The sequence below is a fragment of the Rhodnius prolixus genome, unplaced genomic scaffold, assembly GCF_049639745.1.
Source record: "Rhodnius prolixus isolate KJV_2025 unplaced genomic scaffold, Rpr scaffold_6, whole genome shotgun sequence".
Taxonomy (NCBI): Eukaryota; Metazoa; Arthropoda; class Insecta; order Hemiptera; family Reduviidae; genus Rhodnius; species Rhodnius prolixus.
Genome location: NW_027411634.1, coordinates 30,027,813 through 30,053,243, shown reverse-complemented (window position 1 = coordinate 30,053,243; position 25,431 = coordinate 30,027,813). Strand labels below are relative to the sequence as shown.

General features: G+C 31.1%; 1 protein-coding gene across 7 annotated transcripts; it reads left to right on the top strand.

Moving 5' to 3' along the window:
* The first annotated feature begins 1,151 nt into the window (after positions 1-1,151).
* LOC141460226 (uncharacterized) lies at positions 1,152-25,431 on the top strand. 7 transcript variants are annotated; one of them, XM_074140039.1, is made up of 31 exons: positions 1,152-1,296; positions 1,506-1,608; positions 1,711-1,786; positions 3,600-3,670; positions 3,766-3,849; positions 5,285-5,374; positions 5,468-5,545; positions 5,696-5,770; positions 6,815-6,877; positions 6,991-7,144; positions 7,272-7,327; positions 8,217-8,317; positions 8,417-8,506; positions 8,586-8,667; positions 8,745-8,908; positions 9,078-9,164; positions 9,256-9,314; positions 9,438-9,553; positions 10,748-10,850; positions 10,939-11,072; positions 11,289-11,446; positions 11,526-11,627; positions 12,172-12,242; positions 13,767-13,842; positions 13,920-14,058; positions 14,141-14,448; positions 15,085-15,181; positions 16,184-16,285; positions 17,302-17,361; positions 21,411-21,473; positions 23,486-25,431. In XM_074140039.1, the coding sequence occupies exons 2-31, from the start codon at positions 1,513-1,515 to the stop codon at positions 23,522-23,524; spliced, it is 2,994 nt and encodes a 997-aa protein (XP_073996140.1). In that variant the 5' UTR covers positions 1,152-1,296; positions 1,506-1,512; the 3' UTR covers positions 23,525-25,431. The 7 variants fall into 7 exon arrangements, with proteins under 7 accessions (XP_073996140.1, XP_073996138.1, XP_073996139.1 ...); XM_074140037.1 differs by having other exon boundaries at positions 3,745-3,849; positions 7,000-7,144; XM_074140038.1 differs by having other exon boundaries at positions 3,745-3,849; positions 13,920-14,046.

The following is a 25,431-nucleotide window of genomic DNA, read 5'->3' as shown; positions in this document are numbered from 1 at the left end:
CATACTATCAGAAGTAGTAAATAAATAAAAATTAAAAACAAAGTTTAAGGTCTTTACGATTTCTAATTTATGAGATGATCTGACCGCACGCACAAAATTTCCTAGATACAATTCTTTTTTTTTTTTTGTTTAATTATCCTAATACGTACATCTCTGGAAAAAAACTTGATATCGAAGAATTGACAATGCAATATTTACTTATATGAGCTATAAGAAAAGGATTGCATATGCTCATAATCCGACGGGGCTAATTCCTCGCCCAAAGTATGTGCTGTGACAAAAAAACGAAGATGCCCAATACTATTATGTCCATTTTATTATTACACATTCCCAGTAAATTATAAACTTTTTAGGTACCTAGAACCAATCATTTCCCAACCTTATTCTCGTTTGACATTTTCAATGTTCCTAACTAACAAAATGCAATTATTATATTATAATAGAAGTACAAATGTATACCAGAGTTTCAGTTTCCGTCTATTAGGACATTAATATAAAAATGGTAGTTGGACGTTAAGCCCACCTGAATGATTACCTTTACTTTACTTTATTATATTATAAAAAAAATGTCTAGAATTATGGCAACTTTTAAAATTATAGAAGAAACCTTTCACTAAATAGATCCTTATTTTTATTTATGTATCCAATTCAAGTTGTATAGTATAACAAAAAAAAAATTAAAGATTTACTTTAGTCGCACTAACAGCAATTTTTAATAAGAGCCACTATCAATAATATTTTATGTTGATGGACGAACACCTTTTAAGCCCATATTTTAATAAAAGTAAAGTAATAGCTACGTACAAGTGCTTGATACTGAGAATTTTTGGTCTCTCCTTCTATTCTTCATTTCATCTTGGGTAAAAGTTAATATGAAAATATTCCCTGGGTAGTTTACTGCAAATTGTTGTTCAAATATTAAGCTAAATGAAAGTTTGGGCATTTAATTGGTAATAAATACTAACTTCTATTAAACAAATACATTCACGATGTCATGATACAGTACAAATTAGGTTTTTGCTAAGTTCTTTCTTTAAATCATTACCGGTATTCATTAATGTACTTTTATAAAACTTTTTTAATTTCTATGTTTATCTCTTCTCCTTTGAGATGATAATTTACGCTCAAGATAGGCCAGGTTACGGACCAATATGAATAACAGTGTGAAACCTTCCAGTGCTTAATTTTCCTTTTACTTTTCTCACATATGTAATATGATTGCTCCTGAAGTATTGGGTTTATGTGTTTTTAAGAAAATAAATATGTTTTAAACAACATTTTTGTTGCTTTAGGAAGGTATTTTATTACACTTATTTATATTTCTTCGCGATATATACGACTAATTCTTTTAATGAATGGTTACCACCAGTGAATATATGTATATCTCAGAAGCATTAATTTATGCCTCATATTACACTTCATCAGGAGTTTTCGGCTACAAGCTTTATCTTAATGAAAAATTCCTTAGGAAATGTGCATTGATAATGATTAATTTAAATTTGTAGTTGTATAATGTCAGGAGGAAGGCAAACTGGTACAGTACCAAAAACCAAGCTCAATTCCAGAGGAAGAAGAGAAAATGCCGTAAATCATATTCCAAATAATCTTGTAAGTAACGTTTAAAGTAAAAATGAAATCTTGTATTATCTGCATTCTATAGCTTTATTGCATTAACTTATGTTGTTTAATTTTTCTTTATTTTTATATCAGGACTGGCATGAACCCTTTCCACAACAACGTGCGAGAAAAGAAAGTAACACCTACGCATCTCATCTCTCTGATACTGGTAACCAGTAACTTTATTCTGCTACTAAACAATAAGTTCTACTTCAGTTATTGTCTTAGGTTTTTTGCAGTGACAAAGATTCTTTTTAATTTTGAGTGGAAAATTCTTATTTTAGATTTATTCCAAGTATACGACAGTTGTGGGTAATCAAACTTACGGAAAAAACAAGAAAATCAATCTGAAACAACTTGAATCTTGAATTTTTCTCTGCGAATAGTTATCCGTTAAAAGCTGCTTTTAAATACATTAATTCAGGGATTTTTAGAAGTAATACATATAGTTCTTTGTAACATTAGCGTTTAATTTTTTGGTTTGGCAATCTGCGGTTGAGCTGGGCATATGCTGTAAGAGAATATGAGAGCAACAGGTTGCTCCACTACCTACACACATTCCGAACTTAATGTTATGTTTAGCGATTCATGCAGTTCAAGAGAATATGCTCTCTAAATTGACTTTTTTTACCTAAGCAATATGTTTGAATTCAAACCTAGGTAAATTATACGATATCTTCCCCTATCATAGTTTGTTATATCGCAGGAGCCCTAGGCTAGTGAAAGTTAAGATCAAAATTTGTTTCTAAGAAACTTTTAAAAAGCAAATGGCTTTTTGTTTCCTTTTTTTTATTTGATATACATATTTTTCAATAGCTTTGTTAAAAAGAAGGAAATTTGATGAGAACAAGAATGCTGTATTTTGTGAAAAAATTAATTGAAGGGAAGACCTATCACAGTCAAAAAGTGTCGGTATCAATAATTGTAAACGTATAATTATAAAATTAAGCAATAAATATGTTTGCATTTTTATTGAAACAATCAGTCTTGAAAGTCGGAATTGTGATGAAAGTGGTAGGGTAACGTTGTGACTCTACTTGGTCAGAAGGCCATTACTAGGTGGCCGTAGGTGCTCGTTGTTTGCCATTATTACATTTAGTGTGTTTGGAAACAGAAGGACAATCAGTTTTGAGAGTCGGAATTGTTTTAAGAGTGATTTAATCCTTTGTCTATATTTGAGAGAGAAAATTATTAAACAATTTGTAAGTGAAATTTGCGAAATGAGCAATCTCCTCACCATAGGTTCGGAGTCAGAAGCAAATCCTAAGCAGTCAACTGTATCCCAGCAGATATGAAATAAATTTCTCAATGTTTTTCCTCCAAAATATTTTAGAATTGTTTTTATAATTATAAGCTTACCAAGTTTCTATATAATTACAGTTTTTTTTTTAAAGCTTCATCAAAAAATGATTCATTTATGGAAAAACATATTTCTTTAAGTAACATAAGGAGAAAAAAAATGAGTTATTTTTTTAGCATCGGCAAAAGTCGTACTTGAAAGAAAAAGTTTGTTTATTCGACTGTCCAACTCTACAACACGAATTTCTCATGCTCTTGCAATACAATTTCAAGATACTAATTTATCAATTTATTTTTTTCAAAAAAATCGCACGTATACTAATTATTGTAAATTAATTTATAGTGGTTCACATTAACAAAAGGGGATGTGAAACGTCCCTCCTTCAAAAACTCTGTTTATGTACTCTGTACAGAGGTACATGAAAAATAAAAAATCGTTCTAGGTTTACCCTCCCTCTCACTTGGTTTCTATTTCGAATTTTAGCTACATATTTGAATCTTGCTATCAGTGATAAAATAGTGCAATTCACTAAAATGTAATTTTAGAGGGCAACCTTTCCCCCAAACGCTCTTAAAGTATGGTCGAAAAAAGAACGCAATATTTATAATTTACGGACTTATTCGGATGAATTCATTCTCCAAGCCAAACAAAATTAAGCATTCTAACTTTTAGTTTTATTTAGGAGAAGATTCGTGGTTAGATGGTACAGCTTGGGGCACTATCGCTCCATCAAATAGAACTGATGATGACGAGGTAAGTAATTCTACTCAGACTAAAAAGGTATCAAATTAATTTTATTTTTGTTATGTGTTTATTGCACTTCCCAGTTACGGTGGTCAAATGTGAAGAGTAGTAACATAACACCTGAGAGAGGAAATGTGGAAACTTATCTGGGTAACCGAGTAGTAAGTCAGAGACCTCAAGAAAATGGAGTAAGTATCAGAAAGAAAATAGAAGATGGAATGAATGTACATACACTTATTTATTTATTTTTATTTTTTCATTTAAAAATAAGTTCTGTTATTGAAATTTTTGTGCTGAAGTTCATTCAAAATTTTGTAATAGTTCAGCTTTAAATACCTTATAGCGTTTGATATTACGCTTTTATTTTGGAAAAGTCAAAGTAAAAAATCTGGTGCGAAAACTCTCACGAATTTCATTTTCTTGTAAAAAAATAAAATAAAAATAAAAAACTTAGTCTAAATGAAATTCAAAATATTACTTATTTTGTTCAAGCAGCTCTGAAGACAAGAGCCTTTATTTGTAATGAGCGATTAGAATTTCTTCTCCCCTTCAGATGATTGTATAATTTTTCTTTTCTTTCCATTGTTTTTTTATTTTATCTTCTAATTGATATACTATTCTTTAATATTATAAATTACTTTTATTACTCAAACTACCTGTAGTAGTCATTGATTTAAATACAGAGTTTCATTCATTCAAATCGAAAATCTGCACGCGATTGCAAGCAATTCCTTTTTATTCTAGGCCTAAGGGAAGTAATTATCTAACCTAATTCAAGTCCTCATTTTAGGACTGATAAATATAGTTATCGATTCTGTTCTGGAGAACATGATTGCCCGATTCTTTAAACTATGTACTTCTCTGTACTGTCCTATGTATTGATAGAATATTATTATTTATAATAGTCAAAATTATCAGTTGCAATTTAAATAATTCAGAAAGAAAGTTTCAAGTGCATGTGGATTGTTGTATAATTTTTCCTTTAAAATATGATTAAATGTAAAAGATTGGGAGCCTGCGTTTTAAATAGTAGATAAGAAAGGGAAATGACGGTCATGCCAATTGAAGCAATCAGATAGATTCCCTTGTATTTATTCTTCGTGCTTATTCATTGTTGTTACATTGTTGTCGCTGGTCATATTTTTGTTATTTTACAGTTTGGAATTCGAAAACAATGTCTTGTTTGTAATCGCTTATTTCATTTCATCTATTATGCACTAATTTGTTGCATTTAGGCTCCATAATGAAAGAATGCATTATTTATCGAAATAACTTGCAGGTATATTTTAGAAATGTTCTTAACTTTTTTGGAAAATGACTCATAAATTTCTAAATGTAAGATTTATAATTTTGGGGACGGTAAGCAGTTCACTTTATTTTTTTATTAAGTAAGTTTTTATTTATCATTATCAATTCTGAATCAGTTCTTAATATTAATTTATTAGGCCTTCCCAATAAAAATTATTTATTTAATAGTAGTGCTACTATATGTTTTGTGATGAACCAACTGTTTTTGATTTTCACGTGTTTGAAGCACAACAGATTTTAAGATCTTTGATTTTATTGTTCGGTTTTCGATTCTAAAACTTTGTTAGTTTTAAAACTTTGCTATATTTATGACAGGGAGTAGAAGAAAGGGACGTACCTGGAACAAGTAAAGAAGCTATGAGTAGAGGACGATTAAAATTAAAAATGGAGCAGTCTCAAAGAAAAGTAAATTATTACATTTGTGTAAAGAAGAAATTACCATAAGAATTGAAATATAAGATGTCTAATGTTAAATAATAATATATCTAATGTTTTCAGATAGAAGAATTGCAACATCAGCAGGCTGCTTTACTTACCTTCAGGAACAAAGCAATACAACAAGTGAAACCTGTCCAGGTCAAATGTATTTGTAATAAATTGGAACGGGGTGTTTTTTTCTTTAGAAATGGTTTGGGTGTATTCATGCTAAACTGAGTTAGCGTGGCTTTTTAATGGTACAAATTTTGTAATTAATGCAAGCTAGAATATGTTTATTGTATTTTCTAGATGGGTGAAATGCAACAAGCAATCGCTCCACTTATGTTGAGAAACAAAGCTATTCAACAAGTCAAGCCTGTGCAGGTTTGTTTTTTTTTTAAGTATTAATTTGACGGTACTTATAAGTTATTTTTCTAGTGATGTTTACAACTTTCGGAAATGTAATTTATTCACTTATCAAATGTGGAATTTGGAACAGCATGTGTTTCTACTTAATAAAAAGAGTATTGTGATTGATTATTGATGCACACATAAAGGTCTTATGGCCAATGAAGTTAAAAGCACGATGTAAAGTATGTTTTCGGGGGCGAAAGCGAAGGAAAGCACAATCTTTCGAGAATAATGCAATAGCCCTGCATTAGTAGGATCTACAATTTTTATAAGACGCTTCCCGATTCTTCACAGGGTCCGATCTCCGTGATTATTTCCTTCGAGCAAATAACACCGCAAACAGCGGCAGTGTACTGTACTAGAGGCTCCTAGCGTTAAAAACGTTATGGAAATAGTGATGCTTGAAAAGAATTCCAGGTATCTGTGCTCCAGTTCAGGGCCCTATTATTCCATAAAATAGTTAATTAAATCTAAATTGTAGGAACCATTAAATTTTTTTCAAGTTTTACGTTCATACAGATTTATTCACGAATTAGATAATGATTAAATTATTAATTAAAATTCAATATTGCTTAGGTGGAAATTGCATTAGGTTGGCAAAATAAAAATTACAATACTCTAATAGCTAGAGGGTCTAGATTTATGAATTGAATAATTGAATTAAAGTCGGACAGACAGTGAGAAATAACCCTCCCCTACCCCTAAAGAGATAATGCTTAATTCATCACCTTGTCACCCTAACGAAGGAACACTAATAAACCTTAAAGTCCCGTCTAACTGTAAAAAGCTTACGAAAGAGCGCAAGTCCTTCCATAACTAACCTTATTTTTTAGGTAGATAGGTTTATCTTCTTTTAAGCTTTCATGAAATTCAACCCTAAATTCTAGCATCTTGGTATGTGTTATAGCTTCTATTTCCCATGGGAATGTTTATGACTTAATTAGCAATTTCTTCATGTTTTGTGTGCCATGCCCTACAACTTTATCTTTGTTCTTCACCTTCTCCTCTTCTTTTTAGGTGGAAATGGAAAGAATGGCAAACATTGAAGACAGAATACAAACAATGCAAGAATATACTAATGTAATTTCTAATCTCATTTTTTTTTTTTTTTTTTCACATTTGATGTTTATGCGGTACTTGAAATCAAATTTCGGCATTTTTATTTTTGTATATTACGGTTTTTTAATTTATAGTTTATACAGGCCTATGAAAGGGAAGAAACTGCATCAAATCTGGAACCAGTAGCCGATAATGAACAACAAATAAGGAATAAATTGAATGAATTACTCGTGAAGAAAGCACAATGCGATAATATACTTGCTTGTATTGAATCTGATATTCTTCCTGGTTAGTGTTTTTTAGTTATATTTATATTTTAATCTGGTAAAATAGTTTTATTTTCAAATTTAATTAAAGTTGGACATTAGATGCATGCATGATAAGGTTTTCTTTTGAAATGGATAATCAATTTCAGATGGTGCAGGCAGCATGAGCAGTGAGGAAGGAGAAACATCTTTCTCTAGATCTCATGTAAGTTTTGATGAATTTATTTTTATGTATGGATACTCGTATTTCGGAAAGTAATTTCGCGTATAAAAATTATTATTATTTTTTAACTGTATAGGTATTTTATTAATTTCCATATTTACCAACACTATTTGTTCATAAAAGTTCTGTTCTTTACTTGCAAAGAACTGGTCCAAGTTATTTTTGATATCCTTATTTGAAGTAAAAGTTTTACCGTCTTAAACATTCTGTAAAGAACAAAACAAATAGTTTGAGGGTGTCAGATCTAAAAGAAGTTGCAGAAGCTGTAAACGCTTCTGAAAGTGGACCAAACTTGGCCAAACAAATGAGGTCTGGAATTGTCCTGGTGAAACACCAAATCTTTTCTTTAAATCAGTTCTGGCATTTACTGCTTGAGTGTGTCATTTCATTTGTCCAGTAGTTGTAATACATTTTCGAATCAATTGTGGCATTGTATGATGATAGAAGCTTGAAAAAAAATGATTTCCTTAAAGTCCCGCCTTTAGCTTTCTCGCCTTTACTAAGTCTTCAGCCCAAAAAGTCCAAAGGCCGAAGCTAAACAGGGATCTCTCGGATCAGCCGCCAGGCAGGGTGATAGATTTCACAAAGTGCTAAACGCCAAGAAACCTAAACATGCCCAAAGGTCAGTCATCAGCCTAAATTTAGGTAGCGGATATCACAGATTGGAATGACAACGCCAAAAATTAGTCCCTGCAACAGCTATTTGACCTCAAGAATCACTGAGAAGATTGAAGGGCTGAAACTTAGGCATGAATAGTATTGCTATTTCCCACTTAGGATCAGAATTTCTTTAGATTTCTTGTATCTTAGAGAAGGCCCAATACCCTCTTTATGCAAGGATCAGTCATTATTATTGTTACTATTTCAACAGACTGGAGGAGACGAAGAGATTAATAGAAGAGAAGGTCCAAAACCAGATAACAGGGAACTCGATCCTTCAGCAGCATCTGCCTTCTTTCACAGCAAAGAACTGTTAGTAAAAGTGCATATTCTATACTTACTCTTGTTTAAACTCAAGTATTATCTCTCTTTTTTCTTTTTTTTAATGTCCGTTACGTGTGTATTTTCCAGAAAATTAGAGGAAGTTAAAAATAAATTAGAACAACTGCAAACACTCCTTACGAGAGTGGAAAGAATGCGTGAAACAAAACCATCTCCGAGGTGTGTTGGTTTTTTTAAAAAAAATAACTAGTATCTCATCATTGACGTTAAACTTGTTTGTTATTTTTTTTTATGACAGAATTAATGGCGATGTACAGCAACCTCATCATGCACTTGAACAACATCATCAAGCAAAAAACTGTCCTCCATCTGGTGATATGGTCAGTATCTTAATTAAAACCAGTTTTAAATATGTGCAAATGTACACTTTTTGACTTTGTTTTCTTCTTTGTATCAGGAAAAGCTTCACACAAAAAAAATTGATTTGGAACATTATTTAAGAAAAGTGAAATCATGTCCTCATAACCAAGGAATGCATCAGATTAATCAACAATCAGTAGAGAGGTGGCCTCCAAATTATCTTAATGGCGCAGCGGCTCCGAATTCCGTGGAATATTCTAGGTATTCATACACCTCTATGAGTAATTAATGTTACTTTATTAACGTTTAATATACATTTTTGAAAATGATCGCCGGTCTGATTGTATTTAACTTTGTGTGGGATTTTTTTTTTTTAAATTTAAATTAACGATATTGTAGTACATAACTATTTATACATTTACCATTTCAGCGATGAGGGTGAAGTCGAATACGATGAAAGCCCAGTGAAATTATGTTCCTCTTCCCTTTTGCCACAAAATAGTTTTCCTAAAGCAAGGTAAATATATTTCTGATCTGCTGGATGAATGGTTTTATATTTATATACCATTTACAATGAATGTTGTGCTACTAATGATTAAATCTTTTAGACATAGTGCCCAACAGAATGTGGCAAGTGTTCCAATCACTCAGGCAAAAGGACCTCAAGGTGAACAATTTTATTTAGGCGATCTATTACTAAACTCTTGATCTCTGTTTAGGTTTTTTCAGTGTAATTTTCTTTTTTATTCTTAAATTAGAAAAAAAATACCCACTTTCCTCTGTTGTTAAGGAACGACTGGCTGTGAAGTAAGGAGAGTAGCCGAGACAAGATCTAGGCAAAGAATTAATACTGAAGAAGTTTTATCTCCACCAAATAATACCACATTAGCTTTACAGATTAATCAAGTTAGTAGAATTTTTGTAAAAAGTAAATATTTTAGCACATTGGAATGGAAGATATATCCATAATACTTTAAGATAAGATTAGAAGCGGGATGGGACCTAGGCTCCACGGCACCGCAGCCACAAGAGGCTTATTGTGCTTCCCCTTTGAGTCTAATAGATGAAACCTCCCTTTCTAAAAAGTTTGAGGACTTTCCCTACCAGTTCCTTCTGCGCTACAATCTCCTTTGGCCTCAAAGTTCCAAAAATATCGTAGCGCAACTACTAAGTGGATCCCATGTATCCATGTGCCCCCTCCTTACTGACTTATCTAAAACAAGGATATGATCCATAATACTTTAAAATAATTGGACTAGAAAAATCAGATCAGAAAAAGTAATTCCTCTTAACAAAATGATCTTTTAATAAGTTATCAAACATTCAGTAGTAATAATCTTAGTGGAATAAATATTACATTGAGGATTAGACTTGAAGATTAGAATTAGATGAATATTAGGGGACAAACTTAAAATAACGAAAAAAAAATAAAAGTTTAAAGGAACATTGTTGCAAACTTTTTGGCAGTATAAAATCGCTGTTTCCCACAAATAATGACATAAACATAATTTTTGATCAATAACTTTAATAAAGAGTGATTTTTATTTCTGATTTAAAAAAATATTACGAATGATCATTATTATTGATCGAAAAGATTTCGCTCAGAAATATAATCAAGTTATGATTTTTTCAGCTGTTGATCAAAAATAAAATTCACTCTTGATAATTAAAATTACCAGATAAAAATTTTGGTCAGATTTGATTTTTATATGTTTATTTTTAATTATCAATTTCAAACTCTGTTTTGTGGAGACAATAGGCCAACTTCACAAAATAAACAGCGAGATTTTCATTTTTACCAACTTGTTTTGTAATCTCAGCTGTTAAGTTGATATCTTTTATATTCACCAAGAAAAATTTCAATTTTGATTTGTTCCGCTTTTTTACATTTGAATTTTGCGTACTGTTCATGCGCGTGAGCACTCACTTCTAAATTTAAGCATTTGACACAAGTACAGTACTTTCTCTTAATTATCCGCCTCTCTGTATTTAAAAGTATGGAACATATTAGTTAATTTATCTATATGTGTAAACTACTTTAGTCCACTAAAATTTATTTGTCCCTAAATGACTTCAATCAAATAATTATTTCATGTTTAGTTACAACTACAAATGGAACAGATGCAACTTTTATGTCAAAACTTATTTGAAAAGCAACAAGTACCATCTTTTCCACCTCCTCAGCCTTGGTTGCCTCAGACAGGTAAATATGATTATCAGTTTCCTATCAATTAACAGTTCATGAGAATAGCTAACAATATTTTTCAGCAAGCATTGCTTTTCATCTCTAGGTTTCATGCAATATATGGGGGCTGGGCCACATTGGCATCAACATCAGTTATTGGTCAATTCATTAAATCAATGTTGTCAGCTTATTTGGCATCAGCAGAGGGAACTTGCTGGTTTGAGGCAAGCACTTGCCATGGTATGTTTACTGCGTGGATTTTTTAAATTCACTATATATTTTCGTAACAAAGTAGTTTAATATTACGTTGATTTTACATTCTCTACTTGCGTTTCATCTATTTTAAAAAAAATCACTATAGATAATTAAAGAATAGACTATAAAAGACTATTAAAGAATAGACACTACGTTTTAGACCTATGTTAATTTCAATTCTACAAATATTCATGTTTACAGCTTCAAGAAGAAAGCAGTGCTTATAAATGCGGTGGATATGGAAATAATTTAAATTTTGATCCTGGCTTACTGTGGGCTACACAGACATCTCCACAAACTTTAAATAATCAAGTCCCTCCTGGCAATAGAGCTAATAACTATTGGGATAATTTCAGAAGGTCTTAATATATATTGGATTATAGTTACAAAATTAATCACACAATGCAGTTTCTTTTTAATTTATATAATGTGTTTTAGTTATTCGAGACAGAATCTTCTTTCCGGAAGAAATAAGAGCAATGAAGGGAGTATAGCTGAATCGCTGCCGGCACCTCGTCCAGCTGCACAAACTGATAATCTGTAAGTCTCATAAAAACTTTTTATTAGAAAATAATACAATGATTAAGGCCTGTTAATGTCTTAGGAAAGGCGCATGTGCCTTAATTCTAAGTAAACATTAAACCTGGGCATTATTATTTGCTTCTTGTTCTGAACTATCGATTTCGATAGGTTTAGATAGATTCCTCCAATTTAATTAAAGCTTGGGTCTGTGTTAAAAAAAAAAGCCATAATACAATAAATCGTACTTCGTTAGGCCAATTTTTTTAGACTGATTTCCTCCCTTCTACGTTGGCTAAATATAAATTGAGCAATTTAAGAAAACGTAGAGGTAAGTCCGAGATCTGGAAAACCCTGTTATTTCGAGAAGAGGAAAGAATATTTTTGGAAAATGTAAAGCTTCTTGGCATTACAGCTTCTTTTATAGTTCTGATGAACAATTGTAATTTCAATGGATTCCCGAAAAAAGTTTATTTATCTCTTTTATCCATCAAAACATCATGTTTTATTATCAAACTAAAACTGCGCTGTTCTTTATGTTACTATTTCTTTTTTTATTATTAAGGCGAAGTAGAAAAGATAACAGCAGTAGTTCCAGTAATGCACAAGGAGGAAATTCTCATCAAGCACAAAGAGGTAAATATTTTTAAGATAAATTCGCTTTTATTATAAATAAAACGCTTATTTACTTTTAGCTGGTTCTACAGTCCTTTGGCCTCCAGGACAATTCCTCTCCAAGTATCTCTGTCTTGATCTTTTCGTCACCATTCGGTCACTCCGATTTTAGACAGATCATATTCTAAGTCTTCTGCATTTTCTCGGGCGCCTTCTTTTCCTTTTTCCGGGGAATACCTCTCCTGACCATCCTCTTATCTAGTAGCCTTTCTACAAGTCCAAGCCAGCTTATGCTTTTTGATTTAATGAAACTTACTATACCTTTATAACCTATCAGGTCGTCTAATTCTTGGTTGGACCTAATCTGCCAAATACATTCACCAAATATATTAATCCGAATGTATTCCTCTCGAAGATTCTCAAAACTGCTGGACTATTATTTTGAAAGACCGTAGGAAAATACGTGTCTGACCCCCTTGTCGCTAATTGTACAGTTCATTTTGGTCAGGCTTGATAAAAAAATAGATTTAAACAATTTTAAGAGGCCGTAATATGCGTTGTTACCAGCCATTATTTTTTTCTTGTTGTTTATTTCAGCTCCAAAAGTATATCTATAATCAGATTATGCGGTCTTCTCCTTGTTTCGGATACCACCATGTAATTGGTCTTCGACTCATCAATTGATAGCCCAATATCCTTGATTTCTTTCTAAAGACCGATAAATACTTCTTTTAGAGCTTTTTTTTACTTCTTTCCAAAATATAGATATTATCAGCGTATCCGAGAGGTTTGCCAAACTTCTATTCGGCTCAATTTTCATTATGGCTTTTTGAAGGATAAAATCAAATATCGTAGGGAGGGCATCTCCCTGCCCTACCAGAACCTTCATTGCCCCAAATAAAATAGCTAGAAGTATATTTTGATTGGGAAGCAAGAAATCTGAGGTCATTGCCGAGTAGTGCTCCGGAACTAGTTTGCAAGTGTTTACACTACATATTCATGAAATTCACATTGTTCACGTTTCAATATACTACTAAATTCACATTTTTATAATTGAACTGTAATGAAGACATTCTTTTTTATGTTGTGTCAAAATAACTGTTGACCGCGCGACTGACTTCAAGTTCTAATCGTTATAAAATAGTTGATCTGTAGTTACAATTTAAACAGTAAAGTTTATTAGAATACTTAACCAATATTTGGTTATATGTCGTTTGACGCCAGTAGGATATTAGAGAACCGTATTCCAATTACAAAAGGAATTCTAGTACATGACATCTAACAATTAAATAATGACATCAGTTTAATTTGAAACGTATTATTGATGTATTACAATGAATAAAAAACGAAAATTAGTAAACATACATCTTTTTTTTATATCATAAACCGGAAAAAGAAATAAAAATCAGAACGTGAGGTATCGGGAAGTAGAACAGTGTAACCAGAAGACAAATAGGAAAAAAGCAATTTTCTTTATCGTTTATGAATCACAATCATAATTTTTCCTGTACTGCCTTACGTAATTAAAATATAATTACGTTTTAGCCGAAGGTGGTAGTAACAACAATGGAAGATTAAGGCGAAGATATAATACTGGAAGCAACCACAAACCGGATCAATCGTAAGTTGTAAATTAAGTTTGAGAAGTGAATATCAATTAAAATACAAAAATTACATATTTTATTTATTCGTTTACAGTGCTGTATTTTCTTTGGAACAGTCAATTTACTCAGAGTTAGATACAGTTATTGCTGCAGCAGAACGAGATCCGCAAATACTCTTGCAACTTCTTACACGCCTAAAGAATTTCCGTTTTCAGGATCCGGTAAATAATTATGTACGATTCATATTTTTTGTTTTCTTTTCTACTATCAGATTTGAACTCTGTTATTAATTTTTACTAATTATTTTGAATTCAGAGTCCTTATGAAGATAGCAACCCACCTGGTTTTGAAAATGATTGCGATTTAATGGATCACAGTATGCCCACTTTTCCAAATCTTTTGCCAAGAATCGAGGAACCAAGAAGTGATTACGAATTATCTCTAAAGATTGAGAGCACCATGATGGAAGTATCACGTATGATTGAACAACAAGAGGTAGATACTTTTATGCCCCAATTTCTGGAACAGATAGTGTGCACGGTAGTGCGAATTACAAGACTTGATCCACATCATGATTTAGTTCCAAGACTGGAAGCATCTCTTCTCAAATTTCAAGGGGCGAGGTAATAATAATAGATATTATAGCGCCTAAATTGAATTTAACAAAAGTAAAATGAAAAATGCCTGCAATTAAAAGTAAAAGAATGCGTCTGAATCAATTGCAATGTTAAAGTGTGTGTAAATAAAGACTAACTCTTCATTGCACACTATCAGGTATTTAGTTATTCAGTTCTGAATTGTGGGGAAAAATGAACAGCTAATTAAAAAAATATTGAGTTAACATTGTTGATTTTATCCGTTGCTGCACGCATTTTCACCAACTTAAAAGAAAGGTTAATCAGTTTGGTGTAGAGACTCCGACTTCACTTATATTTCCGTCTCGCACAACACTTATTAACTTAATACGTATAAGGAGTCAGCAAGTGTAGTGCGAAAGGAATTTGGAATTAGTGCTCCCCAAATCAACTTGAAGTAATAACTGCATAAATGTTGAATACATTTCCTTTTAGCCTATAATTATATATATATATATAAAAAATATATATATATAAAATATATATATATCTAAAAATATAAAATATATAATATATATATAAAATATATATATATAAAAATATAAAATATATATATATAAATATAAAATATATATATATAAACTTCTTAGTAGAAAAATAAGTAATGAAGATTCTGGTTTTTAGGATAAGCCAAGTGGCTGACGATTTGATGTTCGTCATAGCAGGTATACTTGCTCCAAATGCACCTCCTCCACCTCCACCTCAAAGGCAGATCAATAATGTATGTACATTTATAGTTATTTTTAAAATAATCAGAGTAGTAAATTAATTTAGGTTATTATGAATTGAAATGAATTATGACTGAGGTGTTTCTCTAGTGTGTGAATTCAGACAATTAAAGGAATTTTTAAAAGCTTTCCATATTTTTTATTGCTGGTTATATATATATAACCAGTTATATATATATATAACATATATATACATTTTATATATATATGTATTATGTATAAGACATACATAACACGTACGATCTCAGGCTCTATGAGTTACTGTACTTAAAAGAAATAGTTAAGGTTTATGAACCTATTGCTATGGGGAGACTAATGTCCGTTTAAAAAAGCGACCATAAAAGATAACCTCTGTTTTCATATAAATGGTCATACAACAATTAAAGAGGTAACACATATTCTCACCTTAATAATATTTTATTTACAGAAACACAGTGATACATACAAAAAAAAGAAGTCATGTTCTCATTTTGTTCAGTTGGCTTTGTCGTTTCAGAACATTTTTAAATTTTTTCACTAAAAAATACATCCAATCTGCGTAAGTCGCGCGTATTCTTAATAATTCACGTCCCATTAAAAAATAGATGCAATGGAGAATATAAGCAGGATATAAGCCATAAAGGAATTGTGATTTATATAATAAAAGTATTACCTTTGCATACTACAGAAACAGCATAAGTAATTGACTTATTTATTTCTACTCAAAGAGACATGGACATGTCATTCAATAATACTGAAACCCTTATACAGCTGTCCTACCGGACAGTTTTAATAAATCCAAACTAATGTGGTTTTTAAAGGAGTTACTGCGTTGATGATTGTAAAATACGAGTATATGTACTGTTAATTCATAAACAGTTAATTCACGGCAGTTGATAACGACTTGCATAACAATTGTAGAGAAATAGGGATGGAACCAGTTTTGGATTATTCTATTCTAGAATTGTGGGTCCGTTAGCATAAATTTAAAAATTTATCTTTAAAATACTGTTTAGAGTGGTACTGCCGAACAGAATGTTGAGAATACTGAAGAGGAAGGCGCTGTAGGTGGTGTCCCATTACATTCATCGCAGCCGCAGCATTCCACACCGCAGAGTGTGAGTGGATCATTTTGAACAATTTACCTGTTTCCATTGTGTATTATTAATTAAAAAGAAAGTTAGTTTGTGCTATATTGTTAAAATATGTTGTCTTACTAATAAAGTTATTTACTTAAATAAGTTAATAGCTTATTTTTCTTGTGGCCACATTAATGGAATGATTTCCATTAATGAGATTATTTCTGGATTATGATTGATGTTTAGCTTGTCTGAGTTTCTATGTTTAAAGAGCAATTTAAATTTTTTAACCAATCGCTCGTTAAGTTAAACAGGGAAGATTGTTAGCTAGATTTTTACTGTTTTTTTTCAATAAATTTATTATCTATAGTTACAGATAATAGTTTAGAATATAGTTACAGTTTTGATTGCTGTTAATGACAGTGGTGTGTGACAATTCCTATTTAGAGAAAATTGCGATAAGCTTTGGCTAACATTTAAAAATATTTTTTGATTAATACGAAATTTATAACAATTGTGGTAATTCTAATGTGGACAAAATTACAGGGTGTTTCCCTGAGGTAAGGGCAAAACTTGAAAAAAGCCAGAAAATGAATAGCATTATTAGTTGTGAGCACACTGGCCTTTGGCATTAAGTTTCCTGAGAGGCCTTGGAACATAATTAATGAATAATCTTGCAGTTCCTTTAATTTATCCCACTTAATAATTTTTGTGCTGATAGTTTGTCATAACCTAATTTTATTATTATAATTACAATTATAAATTGTACATGAAATAAATTTCAGTGAGCAATTCAGACATGAGATATTGATGCACCTTGAAGGAAAAACAATAAATAAATTTCAGTTTTTCTTCATTCATTAATATGTTCCAATGAGAGTGTTTCTATTTTATGAGCAAGTGGATAGAGTTTATAGCAATTTTTATAACTTAGTATCATTACTGTAATTAAAAGTACGTAAAATAATTGTAATAAATTATGTCATTTTTTCACTCATTTTAATTTAATAAATTATAATTTACTTATAATTAGTAAAAAATGTTTATATTGTTAGGTTGAAACTGAATTGGCAGAAGCAGATCAAACTCAACATAACAGTACTGATAACGTGGAGGTAAGTTTTTATTTTATAATTTTAAATTACAATCTTTTTTTAAATTTTATGAAATTTCACAATTATAATCTACAAATTCATTAGGATATCCAGTATAGTTGATTTGGTTTTTCCACGCTATATCTAAAATAGCTTTATTGCATGTCAAGCAAAATATATAGTTTTTTTTTTTTTTTGCTTTCAGGATTATGATTTTCATTGTGTATATTGTTGACCACCTTTATTGTTTTATGAAAGGGTTTTGTAGACATTTGAGTTAAAACGAAAATAAAAATATATTTCTTGTGTAGACGCAGAATGTCACTATATTCTTACGGCCTTGACTTCTTTCTTATAATTAATTTTGAGTCAGCTTGTAGAAAGAATTTTGAACAGCACAAACGTTCACAATATTTGTGGCATTCTTAAAAGATTTTTGTCAGTAAGAATTGTGAACTAACAACAGTAAGGATCTGGGGGCTCCTAAATGTAACTGGACGCGAGAAAGAGCTTCATTGTCTAGTCTCTTTTTAACTAATTTTCCAAGTTATTAGAAGTTATTTATTTCTGAGTCTCTCTAAAGATATACGAGGGTCGTTTGAAAAGTCCGTGCAAAAATAAAAACTACTTAATTTTTTGGGGTAAACCTTTTTTATTTTTCAACATAGTCTCCTTTTAGGCTTATACACTTCGTCCAACGCCGCTCTAGTTTGTTGATCCCTTCCGAATAATAGGATTTGTCCAAGTCTAAAATAGCCATTCGTTTCTGCAATCACCTCCTCGTTTGAATAAAATCTTTTTCCCGCCAACCATTTCTTCATATTGGGGAACAAATAGTAGTCCGAGGGAGCCAAGTCTGGAGAATAGGGGGGATGTGAAACGAGTTGGAACCCTATTTCCATTAATTTTGCGACCACAACTGCTGAGGTTTGAGCTGGTGCGTTGTCGTGATGGAAAAGGACTTTTTTGTGGGCCAATCGTGGGCGTTTTTCTTGCAGCTCGGTTTTCAAACGGTCCAATAACGATGAATAATATGCACCTGTAATAGTTTTACCCTTTTCCAGATAGTCGATGAGGATTATTCCTTGCGAATCCCAAAAGACAGTCGCCATAATCTTTCCGGCCGAAGGAACGGTCTTCGCCTTTTTTGGCGCAGATTCCCCCTTGGTAACCCATTGTTTAGATTGTTCTTTGGTCTCAGGAGTGTAGTGGTGTATCCATGTTTCATCCACAGTGACGAAACGACGCTTAAAGTCCTGTGGGTTCTTCTGGAACAGCTGCAAACCGTCCTTGCAACACTTCACACGATTTCGTTTTTGGTCAAGCGTGAGCAATCGCGGCACCCATCTTGCGGATAGCTTTGTCATGTCCAAATGTTGATGCAAAATATTATGTACCCGTTCATTCGAGATGCCCACAGCACTAGCAATTTCACGCACCTTCACTCTTCTGTCATCCATCACCATATCATGGATTTTATCAATGATTTCTGGAGTAGTAACCTCAACAGGGCGTCCAGAACGTTCAGCGTCACTTGAGCCCATATGGCCACTCCGAAAATTTTGAAACCACTTATAAACTGTTCTAATCGAAGGTGCAGAGTCACCATAATGTTTATCAAGCTTCTCTTTAGTCTCCTGAGGCGTTTTGCCTTTCATAAAGTAGTGTTTAATCAACAAACGAAATTCTTTTTCGTCCATTTTTTGAAAATCACTCGACTTCCTCGATTCAAACGAATGTCAAACACAAAGAAATAGACCGATCTGGCTGAAACTTGGTGTGTGTTCTTCCAAGAGATGCTACTAACTAAACATAACCTCGATACGCGCCAGTGATGCTATCTCTCTGACTTTGCACGGACTTTTCAAACGACCCTCGTAGATTTCAGATAACAAAAACGAAATTTGTGCTAACTAGAGAAGTCTTTGTTAAGATGATATTGTATTCAGAATATTCATTCATATTTCTTAAAGTATGTCGTTGTCTTAAAGAAGAGAAGTCAGAATGTGAGAACTAGTAAGCCTATGGTAGAATAATTACGTGAATTGGCTCACTTCCAGTACCTCTATACTTTTTTTTGGATGAATGTGACGGACAATGGAGGAAAATGAAAGACAGTGTTCTATTTTTAAAGCTGTTACACTGCAGTAAGGAGAAGAGTGTGGAATAACCCTAACTTACAAGAATTAGGCCACTTCTGTTGAAGAATTTTGGTGTAATCTGTTGCTAAATAAGAGACTTGCCAGAAACAGAACGAAATTTATGGCGGTGGCGTTTAGGAATGTCTTTTTACCCACAAGATTTACCCTTCTTTTCCTTTAATTTTTCTTAAGAAAAGGTAAAAGGGGCTGCCTCCTTGAAGCTACCAAAAGCTGACTACCCTTTGCTTCAGAGTTCAAGATGTTCCTACTTCTTAAGACGTATTGATAGCTGAACTCTATTCAGGTAGAAAAAGATCCCTTCTTCTTTCTCAACGCAGGCTTGGGTTCGGTGTAGTTATTGGTATAATCAATACCTTTAATAATACAATATAATATCAATACAATATAATCAATCAATAATTTTCGTTCTTATAAGCACTAAATTATGACTAGCTTTTATGCCTTTTTTAACTCGATTTATCCATATCTTTGCTGCTTTTTGTGAATTTGCTAAGATTTCTAATTGTGTTTGTTCGAGTACTACTAAGATTTTTGCCATTTTTGCATCTAATTCTTTCAAAGTCACAATAATTCATAATTCATTTCATAATTTCATTTCTATATCCAAGTTCCATTTAAGATTCTCAGGCTCAGGACGAATGATTAGCGGCTTACAATTTTCAATTTTTGTTCAGTGATAATTTCGTTGAAAAAAGTAAACAAGACGTACCTCTTCAAGATCTTTAGCTAGCTATTCTCTATACTAACAGTTTATTTAGATAGTAAGATGGGGTTTCACTTGTACTTACTTGGATTAGGATCAGGAACTTTTATTTATAGTACAATACTTTGCTTGTCCACAATGCTACCCATGATAAACCAATTTGAGCATGCAGTTTATGAATATTAATGTCTTCTTTCAATTAGATGGGATGTTTAATCTGATTTACAAAAGAATGCTATGATAGCTTAAGTATATTCTGCCTTTCTATCTTTGAACAACCACAAACCACAGAAAGTAAATGAAATTATTTTTTATTTTTTAGAAATATAACTTGACTTAGAGATGGGGAAATTCTAGTTGGAACTAGGAAATAATTATTCCAGTAATTCTTAAATCCTTGGTTTTGTATCTGCATTTCTCTCAAAGTCGATTTCACTCAAATTAGATCAAAATGAGGAATACATTTTCACTCACGCAGATTAAAAATTTAATTTGGTTTAAAATGATTTTTTTAATTTTCTTCCACCGCCAAGGTTAATGTTCAAGAAAGGCTTGGATCTTGAATATGCAATTTGACTAATTAAATTCGTTGGTAGACAGAAACAATCTTTTCTCTACTGAAATCCTACTTTGCGAAAATTTAGATTTTGAAAACTTATGGCAACATTCGAATTCTACATGGTTCCAAAACAGTGAAGAAAGCAACGTTCAGTTAAACCTCTCAGTTCCAATAAAGACTTGTTTAACGAAAAAGAAAGAAACCATTAACATTTCATTTTTATAATAATGGTTTTCTCTTTTATCTCAAAAATGAGAAATTCGAATAAATTCAATTTTTAATAACAACAATGAGGTTCTATTCACTAATTGCGATCAGTTAAAAAAAAGAAAAAATCAGAATTTGAACTGCTTTGTTACATAGTTTAACTTTATTATTCAAAAGTTATCAACCTATACGCTACAGTTTTAAAAATGACGAAAATTATTAAGACAGTTAATCTTAATTTTATAAAATCCAGGCATAAATGTAGTACTTGTAAATATTTTTTTCTGATATTTCGAAAAAGAAATTCGAAAATGCAGTGAAAAGAAAATAGAATATAGTATAAAATGTAACATTTCATGATTGTTCATCCATTATAAAAGTGAATTATTTTGTACAGTTCCATAAAATTATTCATATCACAATACTTTTGTATTTTTAGGTTTTTGGTATTGATGAAGTTGGTTTGCCGAACATCGAATTAGACAACCAAGAACTTCCGCCAGTGAGTGATGTTATATTAAGTTAAAGTAACTTAAATTATCATTTCAATTAATACGGTTTTATGTTCTGAAAGCCTAGTGATCCACACTTGAAATATAATAAACGCGATTGTCTTGTTTATTTGTGAAATTGTAGCTTGCAGTTTTCAGATGTTTAATCAGAATAGAATAAAATAATATTTAATTGCATTATTACGAAGATACATTCATAATATAACTTCCCTCACTCAGTCCTTAAGTAAGTGTCCTTGCGTGTTGCTATACTTAAGTGATGGAAAAATCTCAAAAACTCGATGGAACTCCAAAACCGAGGGGGAAAAGACAAGGGAGCTCTGTCGGACAAGCTCAACGAAAAAAAAAATACCTTTATAAATCGAAACGTCCATATATATATTTATATCAGTACATTTTAAGAGAGCTGGATTTTTTGCGAAGTGTATCTTCTAGTTTCATTTCAATAAATAATAAAGACGATTGATATCAATAATAAATAGAATAAATCAATAATAAAGACAATAGGTGTTCAGTAAAGTTTCGAAGAGAATTTGTCAGAATTCAGAAATGAAGAGAAAGCCATAGAATTTTTTACAAAAGATATTTTACTAATTAATGCTGGTTCCAAAATATTGCTCAGAGTTAACGTTTTCTATTAATTACTTCCTATCAACCAACTCAAATCATGCGTCTTCATATTTAAGTGTGGAGTAGGACTGAACAGATGTAGGAATCGACCCAGTAAATGTCTTATTAATAAGATTAACATTAACTGGAGTGTTTCTGCAAATTTAAAATAATTATTTAACCTATTCATGGTTGTTCTTTGACATTAATATTACAAAAATACTATGTATATATTCAGAGTAATCTCTTCTTCCTAGCAGCGTAAAAGTACTAATCTAGTTTATTAAGTAAAATTCTCGTTATACAAGTTTAATTATAATGGTTCAAAAAATGGTTTACAACAACTTTATAAATGTTCATTTTAAAATTAATTTTTATAATTTCTTAATTAATTTAATTCTTGAAATATGCTATTTTCTACAACCTAAATATAACGCCACAAAATTATTGCTATATTAAAAAATTTCATTTGAATCAATAAATCGATTAACTGGTGACTTACTTCAGTTTGTAAAATGCAATTAACTTATGTTAATTAGAAAAAAAGCATGCAGTTTGAAAAATGTCAGTTGCACTGCACACAAAATCTAGTAATTGAAGAAAAAAAAAACCTTAAGGCAGTTTTGTAATTTTATAAAAATAGATTTTGAACCAACTATTTCGCATGCTTTAGCTTTCTAACTAGTATTTATTATATTCAAAACATCATTATCACACTAAGTTCCGAAAAATTGTTTCATATGTTAACAATGATTTTAATTGCTTTTCACAATAGCTATATTTATTTTATTTTATTTTTTTTCTCTGGCTTTTCTGATATTTGTTATTAATGAACAACTTGGCCTTCATGAATTAATTTTCGATATATTAATTATTTAATAGTGGGATTCATTTTTAATTTGATTTGAAAATTGAATTTTTAATGATTAGGAAGGAGGTAAGATAACTACTCCTGATTGGATCTTAAATTATGATTGTTTGAATGTTATTTTTAGTGATACTGCTGTACTTAGCAGAATTTAAAATTCACGAGTTAGCACCAACTGCATAACACAAACTAGTTTTCATTCATACCGCGAAGGGTAAGGCAAAAAAAGCACTTTATGTTTCGGATGATCTGCAAATTATTTACAAAAAGCCTTTTTTCCCTTGGCGTTAGCTATCATGCCCCGTTATACCATAAAGGGGATTTAGAATTAGTAAAAACTTATTTTTTAAATTCATGACTTCAAAAAAAAACATTGTTAATACGAAACAGCTTATACTATTACATGCATACATATTGTCCTACACCTGATATATTGCTTGTATGTAAATATAAAGATGGAAAGTGTTCTAGATAAATCTTATACTATAGTTTTGCAACTAAATAAATGAATTTATTTTGTTACAGAGGGAAGAAAATCAAGAACAACTATTTCAGGAACCCTAGTCTTTGTGTAGACTTTTATCTTTTTGTGTTCTCTTTATTTTTTCTCCCCTTTAATTTTATTTCTTTTGAACATTTATGTCTTAAAGATTTGTTTCCTCGTTGGTTATGTATTATGATAAACCCTTTTAATTTTACTTTTTATTTCGGATGGAATATTTATGTATCGTTATAGTCTACTTAAAATATATCCTCTTTTTTTACATTTCTGTATTTAATAACAGTCGAATCTCTAAACAAGATACGTTAAATGCAATTATTATTTTGTAGAAGTATATGGTTTTTGTATATACATACATGTGTAAAAAGAAGAAACTAGATTTTCAAATTAAAATATTATTTATTAAATTATCTAATGATATTCAAAATTGTAAGAGAAGAGAGGGAAATTTTTAATCGATTGATTGATCTGAAGATATTCAAGAAATTATATTAGTTATCAAGTCTAAACTCTTCGTAGCAGATTGAAATCCATTATATTTATTGTATTAAATAATATGAAAATAATCTGATTTAACAAGAAATAAACTGCAAAATTATATCTTTTGTTATCTTTGTTCATTGATAAAATGCGCTTTTATTTACATTCTTTCTTATTAGTTTTAGTGTTGTCTATTGAAGTACCCATACTCTTAAGATTCATCCTACTCTATTCGGTTTATGTTAATAAATAATTATTTTGATATTTTTTTTTGTTTTGGCATTAAAATTTTATCATACATCCACAATTATTTTAATGCGGCTTTTATTTTAACCAAGTTGCAAAAATTAACCAAAAAAACCTCTCTATTTTCGTAGTCAGTATGGCTATTCAACTAAGTTGAGTTACTCAGACACAAGCTACTAAAATCAATCATACATTTACAGCATAACTCAGTCACCAAATAAATTATTAAACCCGTAAAAAAAAAACAAATTTACACAAATTAGTATTATGTATGACGTTAAAAGCGAGAAATGCTTCTATGTAATTACTGTCACAGAATAGTGATACGTACTTTGCTTCACTGGCTAGGTCGTTTTGTCTATCCCTTTCCACAAAGCAATCTGAGATATCCTTGTTACGGTTTCACTTGAGCCCAACCATAGTCCACGCTCCTGAAACTGTCTACCCCCCAACTTTTTAGGTATTTCTCCTGATAGTGGTCATGTTTCTCATATAACGATTTCTTCTTGTCATAAGATTCATGGCCTCATCGTTATAACAATACATTAGAGCATTTTTGTATCATTCTTTAGAACCAGTTATCAGAGCTTCAGTGGATCTCTTTTTAAACCTATCACAGCTTTTCTCGCTACAATTCTCAAGTGTAAATGTCAAGCTTTTACTGCTAAAGCCCATTTTTGTGTAAGGGTCAATCCTCGAAAGTTTTGAAAGTTAGTTTCAGACAAAATCTGACACCCGGAGATACTAATAAGCTGAATAGATTTTTTAACGATTTTCGTTAGTTAAAATGTAAAACGCACACTTAAAAGCTAGAAATCCTAATTGGAAATATGTTTCATTGTTAAAACAACATTTTCCTAATGGAAATAATCAGTTTTCATTGATTTCTGGGTGAATTGAGACATTAGGTTGATCTTACTAATTTTTGTAAAATTGCGTCTAATTTTTTTTAATACGATGTTCAGAATACGATGTTCTATATCTTACAAATTGACAGATATATTTTATTTTTGTATTATTCTTTAGTGCTGTTTTTCGTGGAAAGAACTATTGGTTTATTTTGCTATAAATTCTGCACTGAATATGCTTTTGCATAATTTTGACAAATCAAACCTCAACTTCGAGTCAAATTCTTACATAATCAACTAAAGTGATTTTATGACTCATGTTTTCTTTGTTTCTTAAATGAGACCAACATTTGTAGAAAAAAATTGTTTTTAATATAAGCAGATTTATGATTGGA